Source organism: Callithrix jacchus, chromosome 22 (genome assembly GCF_049354715.1).
Source record: "Callithrix jacchus isolate 240 chromosome 22, calJac240_pri, whole genome shotgun sequence".
In the NCBI taxonomy this organism is placed as follows: Eukaryota; Metazoa; Chordata; class Mammalia; order Primates; family Cebidae; genus Callithrix; species Callithrix jacchus.
Window position 1 is genome coordinate 26,996,647 of NC_133523.1, and position 16,510 is coordinate 27,013,156.

General features: G+C 49.2%; 1 protein-coding gene across 4 annotated transcripts; it reads left to right on the forward strand.

Moving 5' to 3' along the window:
- Positions 1 to 2,006: 2,006 nt before the first annotated feature.
- CCNE1 (cyclin E1) lies at positions 2,007 to 15,511 on the forward strand. 4 transcript variants are annotated; one of them, XM_035285156.3, is made up of 12 exons: positions 2,007 to 2,152; positions 2,537 to 2,583; positions 2,684 to 2,771; positions 2,975 to 3,034; positions 7,064 to 7,209; positions 7,319 to 7,454; positions 10,763 to 10,909; positions 12,123 to 12,218; positions 12,398 to 12,532; positions 12,642 to 12,753; positions 12,848 to 13,005; positions 14,858 to 15,511. In XM_035285156.3, exons 2-12 carry the CDS (start codon positions 2,561 to 2,563, stop codon positions 14,978 to 14,980), a joined length of 1,224 nt encoding a protein of 407 aa, XP_035141047.2. In that variant the 5' UTR covers positions 2,007 to 2,152; positions 2,537 to 2,560; the 3' UTR covers positions 14,981 to 15,511. The 4 variants fall into 4 exon arrangements, with proteins under 4 accessions (XP_035141047.2, XP_035141048.2, XP_078215690.1 ...); XM_035285155.3 differs by having other exon boundaries at positions 2,009 to 2,152; positions 2,966 to 3,034; XM_035285157.3 differs by lacking the exon at positions 2,537 to 2,583 and having other exon boundaries at positions 2,966 to 3,034.
- Positions 15,512 to 16,510: the final 999 nt, after the last annotated feature.

The following is a 16,510-nucleotide window of genomic DNA, read 5'->3' on the forward strand; positions in this document are numbered from 1 at the left end:
GTCTTGTCTGCCATCATTATAATAACTCATTTATTGAGTGTTTACTGTGTGCAGGTATTGTATGGGAGTCAGCTACATTATCTCACTCAATCTTCACGATTACCCTTGGGAGTAGACAGTTGCCACCTGTGAAACAGGATAACCGTGGTATCAACATGAATAGGATTATTGGGAAGTTTCATTGAGATAATATGATACTTTGAAGGACTTAGCCCAACGTTGCCATTTTCGAAATACCGTTTATGATACCTGTTACTGGTGATTCCTAACGGGCACACGATTGATTGGGGGTTCAGGTGCCTGGTGAGTCCATGCTGAGCAAGCAGCCCAGCAGCCTTGGCCTCAGAGCGCTTGGGGGGTCACAAATGTGTAAGCCTCTTCAATAAGACCCTGGATCTAATGTCAAGAAAAAGGTCACTAGGGGAGGGTGAGGGGCAGGACTGAGACTTTAGCTTAAGAAGGGCCCTGGGGAACGTTCCAGAGCCTTCTTTTATGCACGTCTTCCTGAAGCTGAGCACAGAGAATACTCTGAAGTGATGACTGTTCCCTACCTGTCTCTCTCATTAGCTGGCAAGCTCTGCAAGGGCTTGGCTAGTGCCTGTCTTTCATTCAGAAACACAATTTAAGTGTCTCCTTTGGTCCAGGCACCCAAGAACTGAGGGTTACAGCAGTAAGCAAGATAGGCAAGGTGAGGAGAGAGAAGAAACAGACTGTGTAGGGGCTGGGCTCCCAGCACTTTGGGAGGCCAAGGCGGGAGGATCGCTTGAGATCAGGGGTTTGAGACCAGTCTGAGCAACATAGCGAGACCTTACCCCTTCCCTCTCCCCCGACCCAGAAAAAAATATAAGTCTTGAGGGAGGAAAGACAGAGGAGCTGTGGAGGGGAGGCCTGAGGTTTGAGGGCAGGGTCAGGGCCAGGTCCTGTGGAGCCTGTAGCCCAAGACAGGGAGTATGGATTTGATCCTTAGCTGATGGGAAACAATTGGAAGACGTTTTGTTTCTTTTTTTGTGTGTGGAAATGGGGTCTCGCTGTTACCCAAGCTGGTCTCAAACACCCCAAGGGGTCGGCGGTCTCGGCCTCCAAAAATGCTGGGATTCCAGGCGTGAGCCACGGTGCCTGGCCTCAACTGGAAGGCTTTAAGCTAGAGAAGCAAAAATGCTCGGGAATCCCAGGGTCAGAAAGGTCTTCAGAATGCCCCGGAAAAGCTTGCGGGGGAGGGGCGCGTATGATAGGGAGGAACGGAAGAAACTCACATATTAGTTGAATGAATGAATGAATGAATGAATGAACGACCGACCCAGTGCACTGAAGGATGAATGGACAGGAGGCCAAGAATAGCAGCTGATCCCCAGGGAGCCCCAGACCCCGCGGCCTGAAACCTTGGTTCTAGGCCCAGGCACAGGCGTGGTGACCTTGGGGATGTCCCCGCCCCGGACTCAGGGCCCGGAACCCGGCGTACCCGGGGCGGGGAAGGCGTGCCTAGTGGGACAGCGCGCGCGGCGGAAGAGCGGGCGGCGCTTCCCGGGCAGGCCCCCCACACATCCCTCGGCTCGGTCCTGTAGGGGCCCGAACCCGCGCCGCCTGCCGTGTTTACATTCCACCCGCGCCGGCCACGCGGCTTTTTGCCGCTCCAGAGCCACTTGGCCCCGCCCCCGGCGCCCGCGGCCCGCCCCTTGCCGCCGCGCGCCAGACTTCTCCCGCGTCCCGCCCGCCGCCCCGCCCCGCGTCCCGCGCCCCGCGCCCCGCGCCGCCCGGCCCTCGGCGCGCAGGCCCTGTCACTTGGCTCCGCCCCGTCGATCAGGCCCCGCCCCCGATTCCCCGTCCCTGCGCCTCGCTGGCCGGCGCCGCGGAGGGGCGGACCCGGGGGCGGGGAGAGGGACGGGGTGGGGCGGGCCCCGGGCCCGGCGCGGCCGCTGAGGGGCTGAGAGCTGCGGCGGGGCGGTGCGAGGGCGGGCCGGGGCCGGTTCCGCGCGCAGGGATTTTAAATGTCCCGCTCTGAGCCGGGCGCAGGAGCAGCCGGCGCGGCCGCCAGCGCGGTGTAGGGGGCAGGCGCGGATCCCGCCACCGCCGCGCGCTCGGCCCGCCGCCTCCCGCCGCCGCCGCCGCCGCCTGCCGGGGCTGGAGCGTGCTGCCCGTCGCGGACACGATCCTGGTGAGGCTCCAGCTGCGGGCTGCGGGCAGGGACTCCCGGGGCCCGGATCGCGCCGGGGATCTGGGTGGGGGCGGGGTGCGACCAGGTCGCGGGTCCCCGGGCGGCGGCGCGGGGCTCCCCAGGAGGGTGCTGGGAGCGCGGCGGAGAGGGGTGGAGGGGGACACTGAGGCAGCCCGGGCCCCGGGAGGCGACGGATGGGGAGGGGGCGGCGGGTCCCCTGGGTCGGGGGTCGGCAGGGGTGCGGGGCGCGGGCGGGTCGCGGGTGACAGGCCACCCCACCATCGGCCATCTTCCCGGCCCGCCCTGCCGCCCGCGAGCGAGGGGGGAGGGGTGCCGGGCCCGCGGCCTGACCCCGCTGCCGCCTCACCCCGCGCCGCCCCGCAGGCCTCAGGCCGGAGCAGTCCCACCATGCCGAGGGAGCGCAGGGAGCGGTGAGTGCCCGCGCCGCGGGGCTGGACGGGACAGGACGGGTGGCGTGGGGGAGGGGCAGCCACGGGTGCTCACCCGACCCGGTGCCACCCGGGTCCACAGGGATGCGAAGGAGCGGGACACCATGAAGGAGGACGGCGGCGCGGAGTTCTCGGCTCGCTCCAGGAAGAGGAAGGCAAACGTGGCCGTTGTGAGTACAAAGGAGACAGGTTGGGGAGCACTCCCCCATCTCACCTGGGTACCTGACTTGGCTCTGCCTGCGGGGCGGGGGTCCCTTGGGCAGGAACGGTGCTCATAACCTGATCAACTTTCTCTTCTATTCTCTCTCTATTTTTGTCTTGTTTGATGTGTCTCCTTGGGGCCGTGGGGGTGGCTTCATGTTAGTTTTTGCAGGATCCAGATGAAGAAATGGCCAAAATCGACAAGACAGCGAGGGACCAATGTGGAAGCCAGGTAGGTCGACCCGGGGTTGGGCCTCTGTGGAGGTCCTTCTGCTGTCTGTGAGTCACATGGCGTTTCATGTTTTCTTGTGTCCCGATGAAGACACGCTGGTGAGAATTAATTTCTCTAATACAGCCACAGCCCATATGGCCCAGCACTGTATGTGTCAGTGGGCACCAGCCTCTGCCAGTCCTGGGGTTCCAGGAGGCTTGGTGTTCCTGACTGGCACCATCTGAGATTACAGATATGTGCTGATGGCTGGAACAACCAGCGTGGACATCACATTGTTCACTCCTCCCTTCTGCCTGGGAGGAAACTGAGACTCAAGAAGAAATTAATCCAGAGTCCTGTGCCATCCAGGGGCAAAGTTGGGCGCTTGGCCTTGTCTGTAAAAGTTGGTGAATTGGGGAAGGGTTCCTGTGTGTTCATAAGCAACAGCACCCCCCCCCATTCTATATCTATTTTGTTTGTCGTGGTACTTAAGAACCTCCTCATCTTCTTTAGGTTAGGTTTCAAATTCTCCTCTTTCTGGCCCTGAAGTTCTTCTAGCCCCTCCAGCAATTACCTGCATTGATCCCCAGCTCAGCCTGACCTCAGCAGGAGTATCAGTGGACCATTCCATGTAATGATAGGTGGTGTCTCAAGATATTTCCTTGACGGCTTTTCTTTTCTCTCCTTATGGAATTCCTGCCGAATTTCCTGCCTGCAGGGTGATCATCATTGTAATATTAGAAGTTTCTTGCAGGAAAAGCTTGTACTATCTCTTTACTTTCAGAAATGACTGGAGACTGTAGCTATGGCAGGAGTAGGGGAAGCAGCCTATCTCTAAACTGGCTGGTCAGGCCTTCTGCCTCTATCACAGATAAATGCTGAACATTAACAGTGTTTGAGCTGAGAGCAGGAATCCCAGCTAGGTTAGCAGAGGAGCAGGTCACTTAGCACAACAGCAGCCAGGGGACGCATGTTTCAGGTGGGGACGCATGTTTCAAAGCAATGGGCTTGTGTTCACAGTAGCCATTGTCACTGCACATTAAGGCCCCCCCCCAAAATAAGCATTTCTGAGGAGGATTCAGTGAATATGGAAGGAAGAGTTGCTGATTTCAAAGAAGGCTTCCTTGGAAGAAGTCATTTCAGAAAAGGAAATGAGATGGCATATCCAAAGTTTTCTTTTTCTCCCCTTAAAAAAAAAAAGTATGTTCAAATCAAGCAAGTTGATTTTGTAGGTATTATAAAATGAATCCTGACTTTGTGAAATTCAGGATTGTTTATTTTCCCAGCTGTGTTTTGAATAGAAAAGAAACTTCCAACTGATGGTGAAGCAGGGCCGTCCCGGTTGCATTCTTGGAGTTTTAGAAGCGTGTCTGTTCTCAAGGATAGCCTGAGCGACGAGGGTGCCTGGGACGGACTGTGGCTCTGTGCCCTGGCCACAGAGCATGAATTGCTGTGCTACTGGAGTAGCCATATCATTTCCCACTAGAAGGCACTTTCGTGGTTATCCAGAGATGAATGGCAACAGATTTCTGTACATTTTGTAGAGTAGATAGCTTAAACATTAGCTGTCTATCTATGGAGCAGTATCTTTGTTATTTCTCTGTGAAGATTCATGAAACTAGAACTCTGGGGTACAACAGAACCTTTTCCCTGTTCACATACAGAAGTTTTCTCTGGAGTTATCATACTTCCCCCCCCAGTACAACAATCCTGAGCTACTCGGAGCCACAGTGCTAGACTCTTGTGAAAATGCTTCAAGACCACATTTCGATTTTCATCTTAGGCTGTTCTGAATGAAAAGAATACCCTTTTATCTGAGATCCGTTTAATTTTTTTGCATGAGACCCAATCTTTCCATTGAAGTGGAATCCTGTACTGTTACTTTTCAGAAAATAATCCTCATAAGGAAGAAAAGTAGTATGAGGAGTCAGAGTGGTTAGGAATCCCATTGGTCTGTTGCTGTTATCTAAATTCCTTCCTAAATAAAGTCAGACGGGTCTTGCTTTGAAACTTGGTGTACACTCAAGTAAAGGACATTCTCCCTCATCCGCTGGTCCCTAAAAAGGCCAACTTTGGAAACCATTCGTCTGCTCGTGGTTCACCTAGTTCGCTTGGGAACTGTTGCTGGACTTGTTTCTATCCAAAGGCTCGCTCTGAGATGTGTCAGCCATCTGGCCGTAGAGGGTGGCACCCAGCTTTATGCCTTCGAGACTAGAATTCATTCTTCCTGAATGAAGAACAACTTATACAGCGGTTGTAATGTGACCCTTTTTGAGTGAAGGAAATGCCACCCGCACATGGTACTAGAACTGAAAGGAAGCAGGCTTGCTCGCACAGCTGTTGGCAGGAGCAGTCATGGATAATTTGCATGCACAATTCTTTGTACATTGGGTGGGGAAGAGCTTTATCTGGCTATGCTCTTCTAACTGAAAGTGCTTGGGCTTCCTCTGAAGGGGGCCTGTGTGCTGTGTCTTTGAGGCCACTTTCATTTATAGTGACTAGTGACCCCGGTTGTCTGTTCTTTAGTCAATATTAATGGTCTCTGCTTTTTTTCTTTCTTTTTTGAGACAGTCTTGCTCTGTTGCCCAGGCTGGAGTGCAATGGCATGATCTCAGCTCACTGCAACCTCTGCCTGCTGGGTTGAAGTGATTCTCCTGCCTCAGCCTCCTGAGTAGCTGGAATTAGAGGCACCCGTTACCATGCCCAGCTAATTTTTGTCTTTTTGGTAGAGATGGGGTTTCACCACGTTGGCTGGTGGTCTCTGCTTTAAAAAAAAATGCAGGGTACGGTGGCTCAGGCCTGTAATCACAGCACTTTCGGAAGACAAGGTGGGAGGATGGCTTGAGTCCAGGAGTTCAAAACCAGCCTGGACAACATGGGGAAACACCATCTCTAGAAAAAAAATTCAAAAATTAGCTGGGTGTGGTCACACGTGCCTATAGTCCCAGCTGCCCAGGAGGCTGAGGCAGGAGGATCACTTGACCCCACGAGGCAGAAGTTGCAATGAGCGGAGATCACACCACTGCACTCCAGCATGGGCAACAGAGAGAGACCCTGTCTCAAAAAAAAAAAAAGAAAGAAAATGCCGAGTCTCAGACTTTCATATGGATTCCATGCTAGTGGGATTGTTACCTGCCTAGTATCTTCATCAAAGTTTCTATTATTTTTAGTAGAGATGGGGTTTCTCTATGTTGATCAGGCTGGTCTCGAACTCCTGACCTCAGATGATCCACCCGCCTCGGCCTCCCAAAGTGCTGGGATTACAGGCGTGAGTCACTGTGTCTGGCCTTGATTTGGTTTTAACTAGGTGGATGTTCACTCTTTGTTTCAAGTTAAGGAGAACGAAAAGTCTTTACTGCTTCACATACTTGGCTGGTCCTGCAGCAAAAAGAAAATGTCACATTTGATGGGTTTTTGTTTTAAACTGAGGACTTTAATACATATAGCAGCCAATTGCATTTTTGATCTTTGATACTTATGAATGTGAAGTCCTTATGTAAATTTTTTTTCCAGTATATCCAAGTGTGTTCAGATCTAGAATTTTTTTTTTTTTTTTTTTTTTTTGAGACGGAGTCTCGCTCTGTCGCCCAGGCTGGAGTGCGATGGCGCGCTCTCGGCTCACCACAACTTCTGTCTTCCGGGTTCAAGCAATTCTCCTGCCTCAGCCTCCCAAGTAGCTGATATTACAGGTGTGCACCACCACGCCCGGCTAATTTTTGTATTTTTAAGTAGAGACCGGGTTTCACCATGTTGGTCAGGCTGGTCTTGAACTCCTGACCTCATGATCCACCCGCCTCAGCCTCCCAAAGTGTTATGTCAATATTTTTATTGGCAATTTTGTTTTAAGAAATTTTAGTAGATGGGTTGTACTGGTTAAAAAACAAATCTTTGAATTGTGACCATATGATCTCATAATGTATCTTTTTGGAAGCACTTTCAGAAGTCATGCCCAGTATCTTACTGAGTTGTAGGTGAATTTGGAATATTTCTGGGTAATGTAAGAGCTGTTTGCATCTTATCGCACCTCTCCTGTGTATTTTTCACTTACAGGCTTGGGACAGTAATGCAGTCTGTGCGGACCCCTGCTCCCTAATCCCCACACCTGACAAGGAAGAAGATGAGCTGGTTTACCCAAACTCAATGTGCAAGCCTCGGCATATCGCACCGTCCAGAGGTTCCCCACTGCCTGTACTGAGGTCAGCGCTGACTCTGCCATGTGGCTTGCGGGTCTGTTAGTCCATACTCCCCCTTATCCCTCATAACGTGGACGCGTTCTTACCCGTTTTGTTGTGTGTTTTGTTGTAGCTGGGCAAATAGAGAGGAAGTCTGGAAAATCATGTTAAACAAGGAAAAGTCATACTTAAGGGATAAGCACTTTCTTGAGCAACACCCTCTTCTGCAGCCAAAAATGCGAGCAATTCTTCTAGATTGGTTAATGGAGGTGAGCTTGAGTCTTCCCATTCACTTCATGAAAGCACTGAGCATTTCCAGCACTTTTGTGTATTAGGACCTCTGCGTGGTTTATTCCACTGACACGTGCTCCATCTCTGAAGCTGTATGGTATATTTACTGTGGTGGCCTTTTGGTTTTGCTTGTAGTCTTAGCAAGAATTTCTAAAATCTAGGCCAGGCGCGGTGGCTCACGCCTGTAATCCCAGCACTTTGGGAGGCCGAGGCGGGTGGATCACAAGGTCAAGAGATCGAGACCATCCTGGTCAACAAGGTGAAACCCCGTCTCTACTAAAAATACAAAAATTAGCTGGGTGTGGTGGTACGCGCCTGTAATCCCAGCTACTCGGGAAGCTGAGGCAGGAGAATTGCTTGAACCCAGGAGGCAGAGGTTGCGGTGAGCTGAGATCGCGCCATTGCGTAACACTCCAGTCTGGGTAACAACAGCGAAACTCCGTCTCAAAAAAAAAAAAAATTTCTAAAATCTTTTTATCTTTCAGATGTTTTAAAATTGGCATCTGATTTTTTTCATCAAAGTTGAAATAATTATTAAGGTTGTGTTTTCCAGTAAATTGTAACTATTGACATTTTAGATTTATTCATTGTGTTCATTCTATTGCTTTTTTCTTTTTCTTTTCTTCAAGATGGGAGTCTTGTTCTGTTGTTACCCAGGCTGGAGTACAGTAGCACAATCTCAGCTCACTGTAACCTCTGCCTCCCAGGTTCAAGCAATTCTTCTGGCCTCAGTCTTCTGAGTAGCTGAGATTACTGGTGCACGCCACCATGCCTGGGTAATTTCTGTATTTTTAGAAGAGACGGGGTTTCACCATGTTGGCCAGGCTGGTCTTGAACTCCTGAACTTGTGAGCCAGGGCGCCTGGCTAAATTGCTTTTAAATGTGTCCAATAGGATTGCATGTATCACCACTGTGATAGCTACTATCACAAATTGTAAACATATATGAACAAGCTTATCTTAAAACAGGTCTGAGTTTGCTCCTTTTTAACTTCATGGAACCCATTCCCTTTTCCTACCATTCCCTTTTTTTCTAATAAGATATATTGTTCAGATCCTGACTGGGCGTGGTGACTCACATCTGGAATCCCAGCACTTTGGGAGGCCAAGGCAGAAGGATCCCTTGAGCCCAGGAGTTGGAGACCAGACTGGGCAACATAGTAAGACCCCATCTTAACAAAAAATTGAAAACCGTCAGGGCACAGTGGCTTCCAGATACTGGGGAGGATGAGACGGGAGGATTGTTGGAACCAGCAATCCGCCATGACAGTGCCACTGCACTCCAGCCTGAGTGACCATGAAACCACGTCTCAATTTTTTTTTAGCATATTTTTAAAGGTATTTGAACCATGGGAGTGGCTTCTGTGTTTTGAGACAAGAGTTGCTGTGTCGCCTAGGCTGGAGTGTAGTGGTTCAGTCGTGGCTCACTGCAGGCTTCAACTCCTGGGCTCCCAACAGTCCTCCTGCCTCAGCCTCCCAGTAGTTGGGACTACAGGCATGAGCCTCTACACCCTGCCAATTTTTTTACTTTTTGTTGAGATGGGGTCTAACTATGTTGCCCAGGCTTGTTTCCAACTCCTGGGATCATGGGATCCTCCTGCCTCAGCCTCCCAAAGTGCTGGGGATTACAGGTGTGCGCTACTGCACCCAACTCAGATTTTTTTTCTTGATCCACACTATTTTATTTCTCTTTAACAGTTAATCAAAGGTTTTTTGATTAACAATTAATCGAAAGTTTTTTGAGACGGAGTCTTGCTCTGTTGCCCAGGCTGGAGTGCAACAACAGGATCTTGGCTCATTGCAACCTCCGCCTCCTGGGTTCAAGCAGTTCTCTGCCTCAGCCTCCCGAGTAGCTGGGATTACAGGTGCCCACCACCATGCCCAGCTAATTTTCTATATTTTTAATAGCAATAGGGTTTCACCATTTTGGCCAGGCTGGTCTTCAACTCCTGACCTTGGGAGCCACTGCGCCTGGCGGTAGGATATGTCTTACTGGGATGAATTGCGGTAGCTTATAGTTTCTTCATTAAGGGAAGCTTCCTAGACAACCTAGTATGACTTGAAAGGGTGAGAAGTGGGCTTTTCTTATGAAGTAGGACATCTCAGGCAGATCCATTTCATGAAAACATGTAGAAGTTGAGTGTGTAACTACAGGAGTACCCCTCATCCTCGGGGGTATGTCCCAAGAATCACAGGAGAGGCCTGAAGCCACAGATAATACGGAACTCTGGATATGCTATGTTTTCAATCCTCTACTTTCTCGTTTTCACTTAAAGAAAGCACTTCACGCCTTCTCTTTGGCATTTCCAAATAACCAGCATCACTACTCTTGCCCTGTGGGGCCATTATCCAGTAAAATAAGGGCTGCTTGAACACCAGCACTGCTGTGCTGTGACAGTCCATCTGATAACCTGTGTGCTACTGAGTGACTAACAGGCAGGTGGCTTACTCCGCAGGGATGTGCGGGCAAGGGGATGGATGATTCACATCCTGGGCAGGTGAGGGTGGGACAGGCCAGGTCCCCTAATTTAAAACCTATCAGCCCAGCTCAGTGGCTCACGCCTGTAATCCCAGCACTTTGGGAAGCCAAGGAAGGCAGACCATGAGGTCAAGAGATCGAGACCATCCTAGCCAACATGGTGAAACCCTGACTCTACTAAAAATACAAAAATTAGCTGGGTGTGGTGGTACGCGCCTGTAGTCCCAGCTACTTGGGCGTCTGAGGCAGGAGAATCGCTTGAACCCAGGAGGTAGAGGTTGCAGTGAGCTGAGATTGCTCTACTGCACTCTACCCTGGTGACAGAGCAAGACTCTGTCTCAAATTAAAAAAAAAGAAAACCTATCAGTTGTTAGGCTGGGCACAGTGGCTCGTGCCTGTAATCCCAGCACTTTGGGAGGCCAAAGCAGGCAGATCACTTGAGGTCAGGAGTTTGAGACCAGCCTGGCCAATACGGTGAAACACCATTTCTACTAAAAATACAAAAATTATCTGGGTGTGGTGGTGGGTGCCTGTAATTCTAGCTACTCAGGAGGCTGAAGCAAGAGAATTGCTTGAGCCTGGGAGGTGGAGGTTGCAGTGAACCAAGATCACAACACTGCACTCCAGCCTGGTCGACAGAATAAGACACTCACAAAAAAAAAAAAAAAACACAAACACTATCAATTGTTGATTTCAGGAACTTTCCATTTAATATTGTTCTATATTGTTCTTCACCAAAATCATTACAAGTTGTTTTCCCCCCACTCCCTCAAGTAACTATTCTAAAACTTACTAAATATGTTTTCAGGTGTGTGAAGTCTATAAGCTTCACAGGGAGACCTTTTACTTGGCACAAGATTTCTTTGACCGGTATATGGCGACACAAGAAAATGTCGTAAAAACTCTTTTACAGCTTATTGGGATTTCATCTTTATTTATAGCAGCCAAGCTTGAGGTAAATGCTTTTCAAATATTTGTTGTATGATGTGTGCTATTTCTTGAGCTCCACTGAGATTGGGGGAAGAGGTTGGTGCTTTGCCCATAGCATTCATCCTGAGTTTTTCTAATTTGCAACCCTGTAAAGTTAAGACACATGCTAAAAAGAGAAGAGACTGGAAAGTAACCAGGAAAGAGAAAAGGAGTGAGGGTGTGGAAGATCTAGGTTCGGGTAGTTACCTTGAGCAAAAAAAAAAAATTGAACTTTGAACTAAGATTAAAATTTTGGGCCCAGGGTGGTGGCTCATGCCTATAATCCCAGCACTTTGGGAGGCCAAGGTGGACGGATCATTTGAAGCCAGGAGTTTGAGACATGGTAAAACTCCATTTGTGCTAAAAATACAAAAATTAGCCAGGTGTGGTGGTTCGCACCTGTAATCCTGGTTACTCAAGAGGATGAGGCAGGAGAATCTCTGGGGCCCAAGAGGCAGAGGTTGCAGTGAGCCGAGATCCCACCACTGCACTCCAGCCTGGGCAACAGAGAGAAATTCTGTCTCAAAAAAAAAAAAAAAGATTAACAATTTGTATATAATTATCAAAGGGTATATGGGCCCAACTTTCAAACGTGTTAAAGTACTAAAAAGGGGATATTTTGGTTCGAAAGTGCCTACAATGAGTCAAAGTTCTGTCCACTTATTTAAGGGCAGGGGTGAGATTTTTTTTTTTAAGCCAGTCGAATTTAGCAGTGGGGGGTTGTATACCAACTTTAATGACACTAATGTTAATAAGTTCTGATAACCCACTACCATCAGACCAGCCTTTTTTTTTTTTTTTTTTTTTTGAGACAGAGTCTCACTCTATCACCAGGTGCTAGGCTGGAGTGCAATGGTGCGATTTTGGCTTACTGCAACCTCTGCCTCCCGGGTTCAAGCAATTTTCCTGCCTCAGCCTCAGCCTCCCGAGTAGCTGAGACTACAGGCGCGCACCACCACGCCCAGCTAATTTTTGTATTTTACTGGAGATGGGGTTTTATTATGTTGACCAGGATGGTCTTGATCTCTTGACCTCGTGATCCACCCATCTCGGCCTCCCAAAGTGCCAGGAGTGGCTTCTTGATAATCCCATTAGTGTGCCCTCCCTTTCCATGTCAGGGTGCTGAGGAGTCATTTTGGATTGAGACTGTTAGAGATGGTCTTTGGTGCTAATGCCATCTTCCTTTCCTCTCCTTTCAGGAAATCTATCCTCCAAAGTTGCACCAGTTTGCCTATGTGACAGACGGAGCGTGTTCAGGAGATGAAATTCTTACCATGGAGTTAATGATTATGAAGGTGGGTTCCAGTTCATTTTCCAGCCATTTTTTAAATGTGTACATCATATCTTTTCCACCTGAAGTGTAAGTGCCCCTGGGAGGTGTTCTCCGGCTGGACACATCGTGGCATGGAACATGGCTGCATTTTGAACTTCCTTTTCTCAATCATCGGTCTCTTTTCTCTCTCTTTTCCTTTAGGCCCTTAAGTGGCGTTTAAGTCCCCTGACTATTGTGTCCTGGCTGAATGTATACATGCAGGTTGCATATCTAAATGACATCCATGAGGTGCTACTGCCGCAGTATCCCCAGCAAACCTTTATACAGATTGCAGAGGTAAGTGGCTCCATCACGTCCGTGGGGCCACCTTCCCTGCAGCTGGAGTGAGGAACTCTAGAACTGGCGTGCGGTGGCGTCCATCTCAGCGTTCTCTTCTTCTCTGTAGCTGTTGGATCTCTGTGTCCTGGATGTCGACTGCCTCGAATTTCCTTACGGTATACTCGCTGCTTCGGCCGTGTATCATTTCTCTTCATCTGAATTGATGGAAAAGGTTTCAGGTGAGTTGACTTTCCCATGCATACACAAACAAGGTGGGCCAAGCTTACATCCAGTTGTCAGCCTCAAATCGAGCCCACGATGTCTTCACCGCAGGATATGAATGGTGTGACATAGAGAACTGTGCCAAGTGGATGGTTCCATTTGCCATGGTTATAAGGGAGACGGGGACCTCAAAACTGAAGCACTTCAGGGGCGTCGCTGATGAAGATGCGCACAACATACAGACCCACAGAGACAGCTTGGATTTGCTGGTCAGTGTCGCTCCTTCTTCCGGTCCTTCTTGCCCAGACAAATTCTGAAAACTGCCTAAATAGGCCAGCCAAGGTGGCTCAGCCTTGGAATCCCAGCACTTTGGGAGGCCGAGGTGGGTGGATCACTTGAGGCTAGGAGTTCGAGACCAGCATGGCCAACAAGGTGAAACCATGTCTCTACTAAAAATAGACGAATTAGCCGAAAATAAATTAAAAAAAAAAAAAAGAAGAATTAGCCGAGTATAGTAGTGGGCACCTGTAGTCCCAGCTACTTGAGAGGCTAAGGCAGGACAATCACTTGAACCTGGGAGGTGGAGGTTGCAGTGAGCCGAGATCACGCTACTGTACTCCAGCCTGGGCATCAGAGCAAAATTATGTCTCAAAGAAAAAAAAAGCTGCCTAAATAACCTATTCACTTTCCTTTAGGCAGGCTGCAAATATCTCGAAAAACTCCAATTTCAATTCCTTGAAGAAGAAAACTCCTAGCAAATTGATGTTGTATCACAGTTTTAAATTGTTCTTTGATAATATTTTTTTTTCCTTCACTCACCTCCATAGAAAAAGACACAGTGGCCAGACACAGTGGCTTTTAGAGGCCAAGGCAGGAGGATCGCTTGAACCCAGAAGTTTGAGACTAGCCTGGGAAACATAGGGAGACCCAGTTCCTAAAAATTTTAAAAACTAGCCAGGCAGGATTGCACATGCCTGTAGTCTCAGCACTTTGGGAGGCCACGGCAGGCAGATCACCTGAGGTCAGGAGTTCAAGACCAGCCTGGCCAAAATGTTGAAACCCTGTCTCTATGAAAAATACAAAAATTAGCTGGGCGTGGTGGTGGGCACCTGTAATCCCAGCTACTCGGGCAGCTGAGGCAGGAGAATCCCTTGAACCCAGGAGGTGGAAGTTGTAGTGAGCCGAGATTGCACCACCGTACTCCAGGCTGAGCGACACAGCAAGACTGTCTCAAAAAATTTTTTTATTTTATTTTATTTTTTAAAAATAAATAGTTTCACCATGTTGGTCAGGCTGGTCTTAAACTCCCTACCTCAGGTGATCTGCCCGCCTTGGCCTCCAAAGTGCTTGGATTACAGGAGTGAGCCACCACGCCCGGCCAAAAAAAATTTAGACCTTTTAAAAATTATTTTTTATTTATTTGTTTATTTATTTTGAGACAGAGTCTCGCTCTGTCACCCAGGCTGGAGTGCAATGACACGCTCTTGGCTCACCACAACCTCCGCCTCCCGGGTTCAAGCAATTCTCCTGCCTCAGCCTCCTGAGTAGTTGGGATAACGGGGGCGGCACCATGCCTAGCTAATTTTTGTATTTTTTTTTTTTAGTGGAGACGGAGGTTTCACCATGTTGGTCAGGCTGGTCTCGAACTCCTGACCTCGTGATCCTCCCACCTCGACTTCCCAAAGTGCTAGGATTGTAGGCATGAGCCACTATGCCAGGCCCCAAAAATTTAAGTTTAAAAATTAAATAGCCAGGCCGGGTGCGGTGGCTCACGCCTGTAATCCCAGCACTTTGGGAGGCCGAGGCGGGTGGATCACGAGGTCAAGAGATCGAGACCATCCTGGTCAACATGGTGAAACCCCATCTTTACTAAAAATACAAAAAATTAGCTGGGCATGGTGGCACGTGCCTGTAATCCCAGCTACTCAGGAGGCTGAGGCAGGAGAATTGCCTGAACCCAAGAGGCAGAGGTTTCGGTGAACCGAGATCGCGCCATTGCACTCCAGCCTGGGTAACAAGAGCGAAACTCCGTCTCAAAAAAAAAAAATTAAATAGCCTATGTTAATTGAAGCCCAAGGATATTTTCCAATTTAACATTGTCCCTTTTTATCTTACCGGCAGGACAAAGCCAGAGCAAAGAAAGCCATGTTGTCTGAACAAAATAGGGCTTCTCCTCTCCCCAGTGGGCTCCTCACCCCTCCACAGAGCAGTAAGAAGCAGAGCAACGGGCCGGAAATGGCATGACACCCCAGCCTTCACCAAAGACAGTCACACGGAAGCGCCTGCCCCACGCTCTCTTCTGTCCTCTGCAGCGGAGGCGTGCGTTCGCTTTTACAGATATCTAAATGGAAGAGTGTTTCTTCCACAACAGATATATTTCTGTGGATGGCATCGGACAGGGCAAAGTATTTTTTATTGAATGCTTATAGGTTTTTTTTAATAAGTGGGTCAAGTACGCCAGCCACCTCCAGACACCAGTGCGTGCTCCCGATGCTGCTATGGAAGGTGCTACTTGACCTAAGGGACTCACGACAACAAAAGCTTGAAGCTGCGGAGGGCCGCGGTGGCGTGGCTCTCCCCGTGGGGTGCTCTGGGCTGCATTGTACCAAGTGGAGCAGGTGGTTGTGGGCAAGCGTGCAGAGCCCACAGCCAGCTGAGCAGGGTGCTACCCTCTCCACACTATCAGTTGACAATGTTGTACAACGCCTTTAATGAACTCTGTTTTGTAACTGCTGCTATATGTATCCGTTTTTTAATAAAGATAATACCGTCTTTGAGACAGCGGGTTTTATGAGCTATGTCTGGTAACTTCTTGATGCTCAAGTCTTTTTTTTTTTTTTTTTTTTTTTTTCAGACAGGGGCAGAGTCCCGCTCTGTTGCCCAGACTGGAGTGCAGTGACACAGTCTCGGCTCGCTGCAGCCTCTGCCTCCCGCGTTTAAGTGATTCTCATGCCTCAGCCTCCTACGTAGCAGGAACTACAGGCGTGCGCCACCACACCCGGCTAATTTTTGTATTTTTTTATAAAGCTAGGGTTTTGACGTGTTGTTCAGTATGGTCTCAAACTCCTGATCTCAGGTGATTCGCCCACGTCAGCCTCCCAAAATGCTAGATTACAGGCGCGAGCCACCGCACACAGCTTTGAGACTTAACTCTTTCGATCAAAGACATTTTTAAATGTGTCTGATGGAAAGAAAACTTGTGAAGAGAGCTTCAGGTACAGCCTTCTCGGCCTCCTAGTGCCCCCTGAGCTGGGAGTGAGGAGTCCACGCAGTATTTCTCCCTGCTGCCTGCACCGGTGGCTGCTCACACTGGGTTCATTGGCCATTGATGGCAGTAGAGGTGATGTCATGTCCACATTGAAGAGGACTCCTATGAATAATTTCTTAGGACTGGTTAAAGGCCATAAGGAATCTGTAATTAGTGTGATTTAATGCCTTTTTTTTTTTTGCCCTTACCTAAATCTTAACCTAAAGAATAAATTAATTTTTATTTGGAGAACTTTTAACATAGCGGCCTAAAGGTGCTTTTAAGAAGAAAAAGTTGGGCACAGTGGCTCACGCCTGAAATCCCAGCACTTTTCGAGGCTGAAGCGGGCGGATCACTTGAGGTCAGGAGTTCGAGACCAGCCTGACCAACATGGTGAAACCCCATCTCTAGTAAAAATACAAAAATTAGCCAGATGTGGTGGCGCACACCTGGAATCCCAGCTACTCGGGTGGCTGAGGCAGGGGAATCACGAACCCGGGAGGCGGAAGTTGCATAAGCCAAGTTTG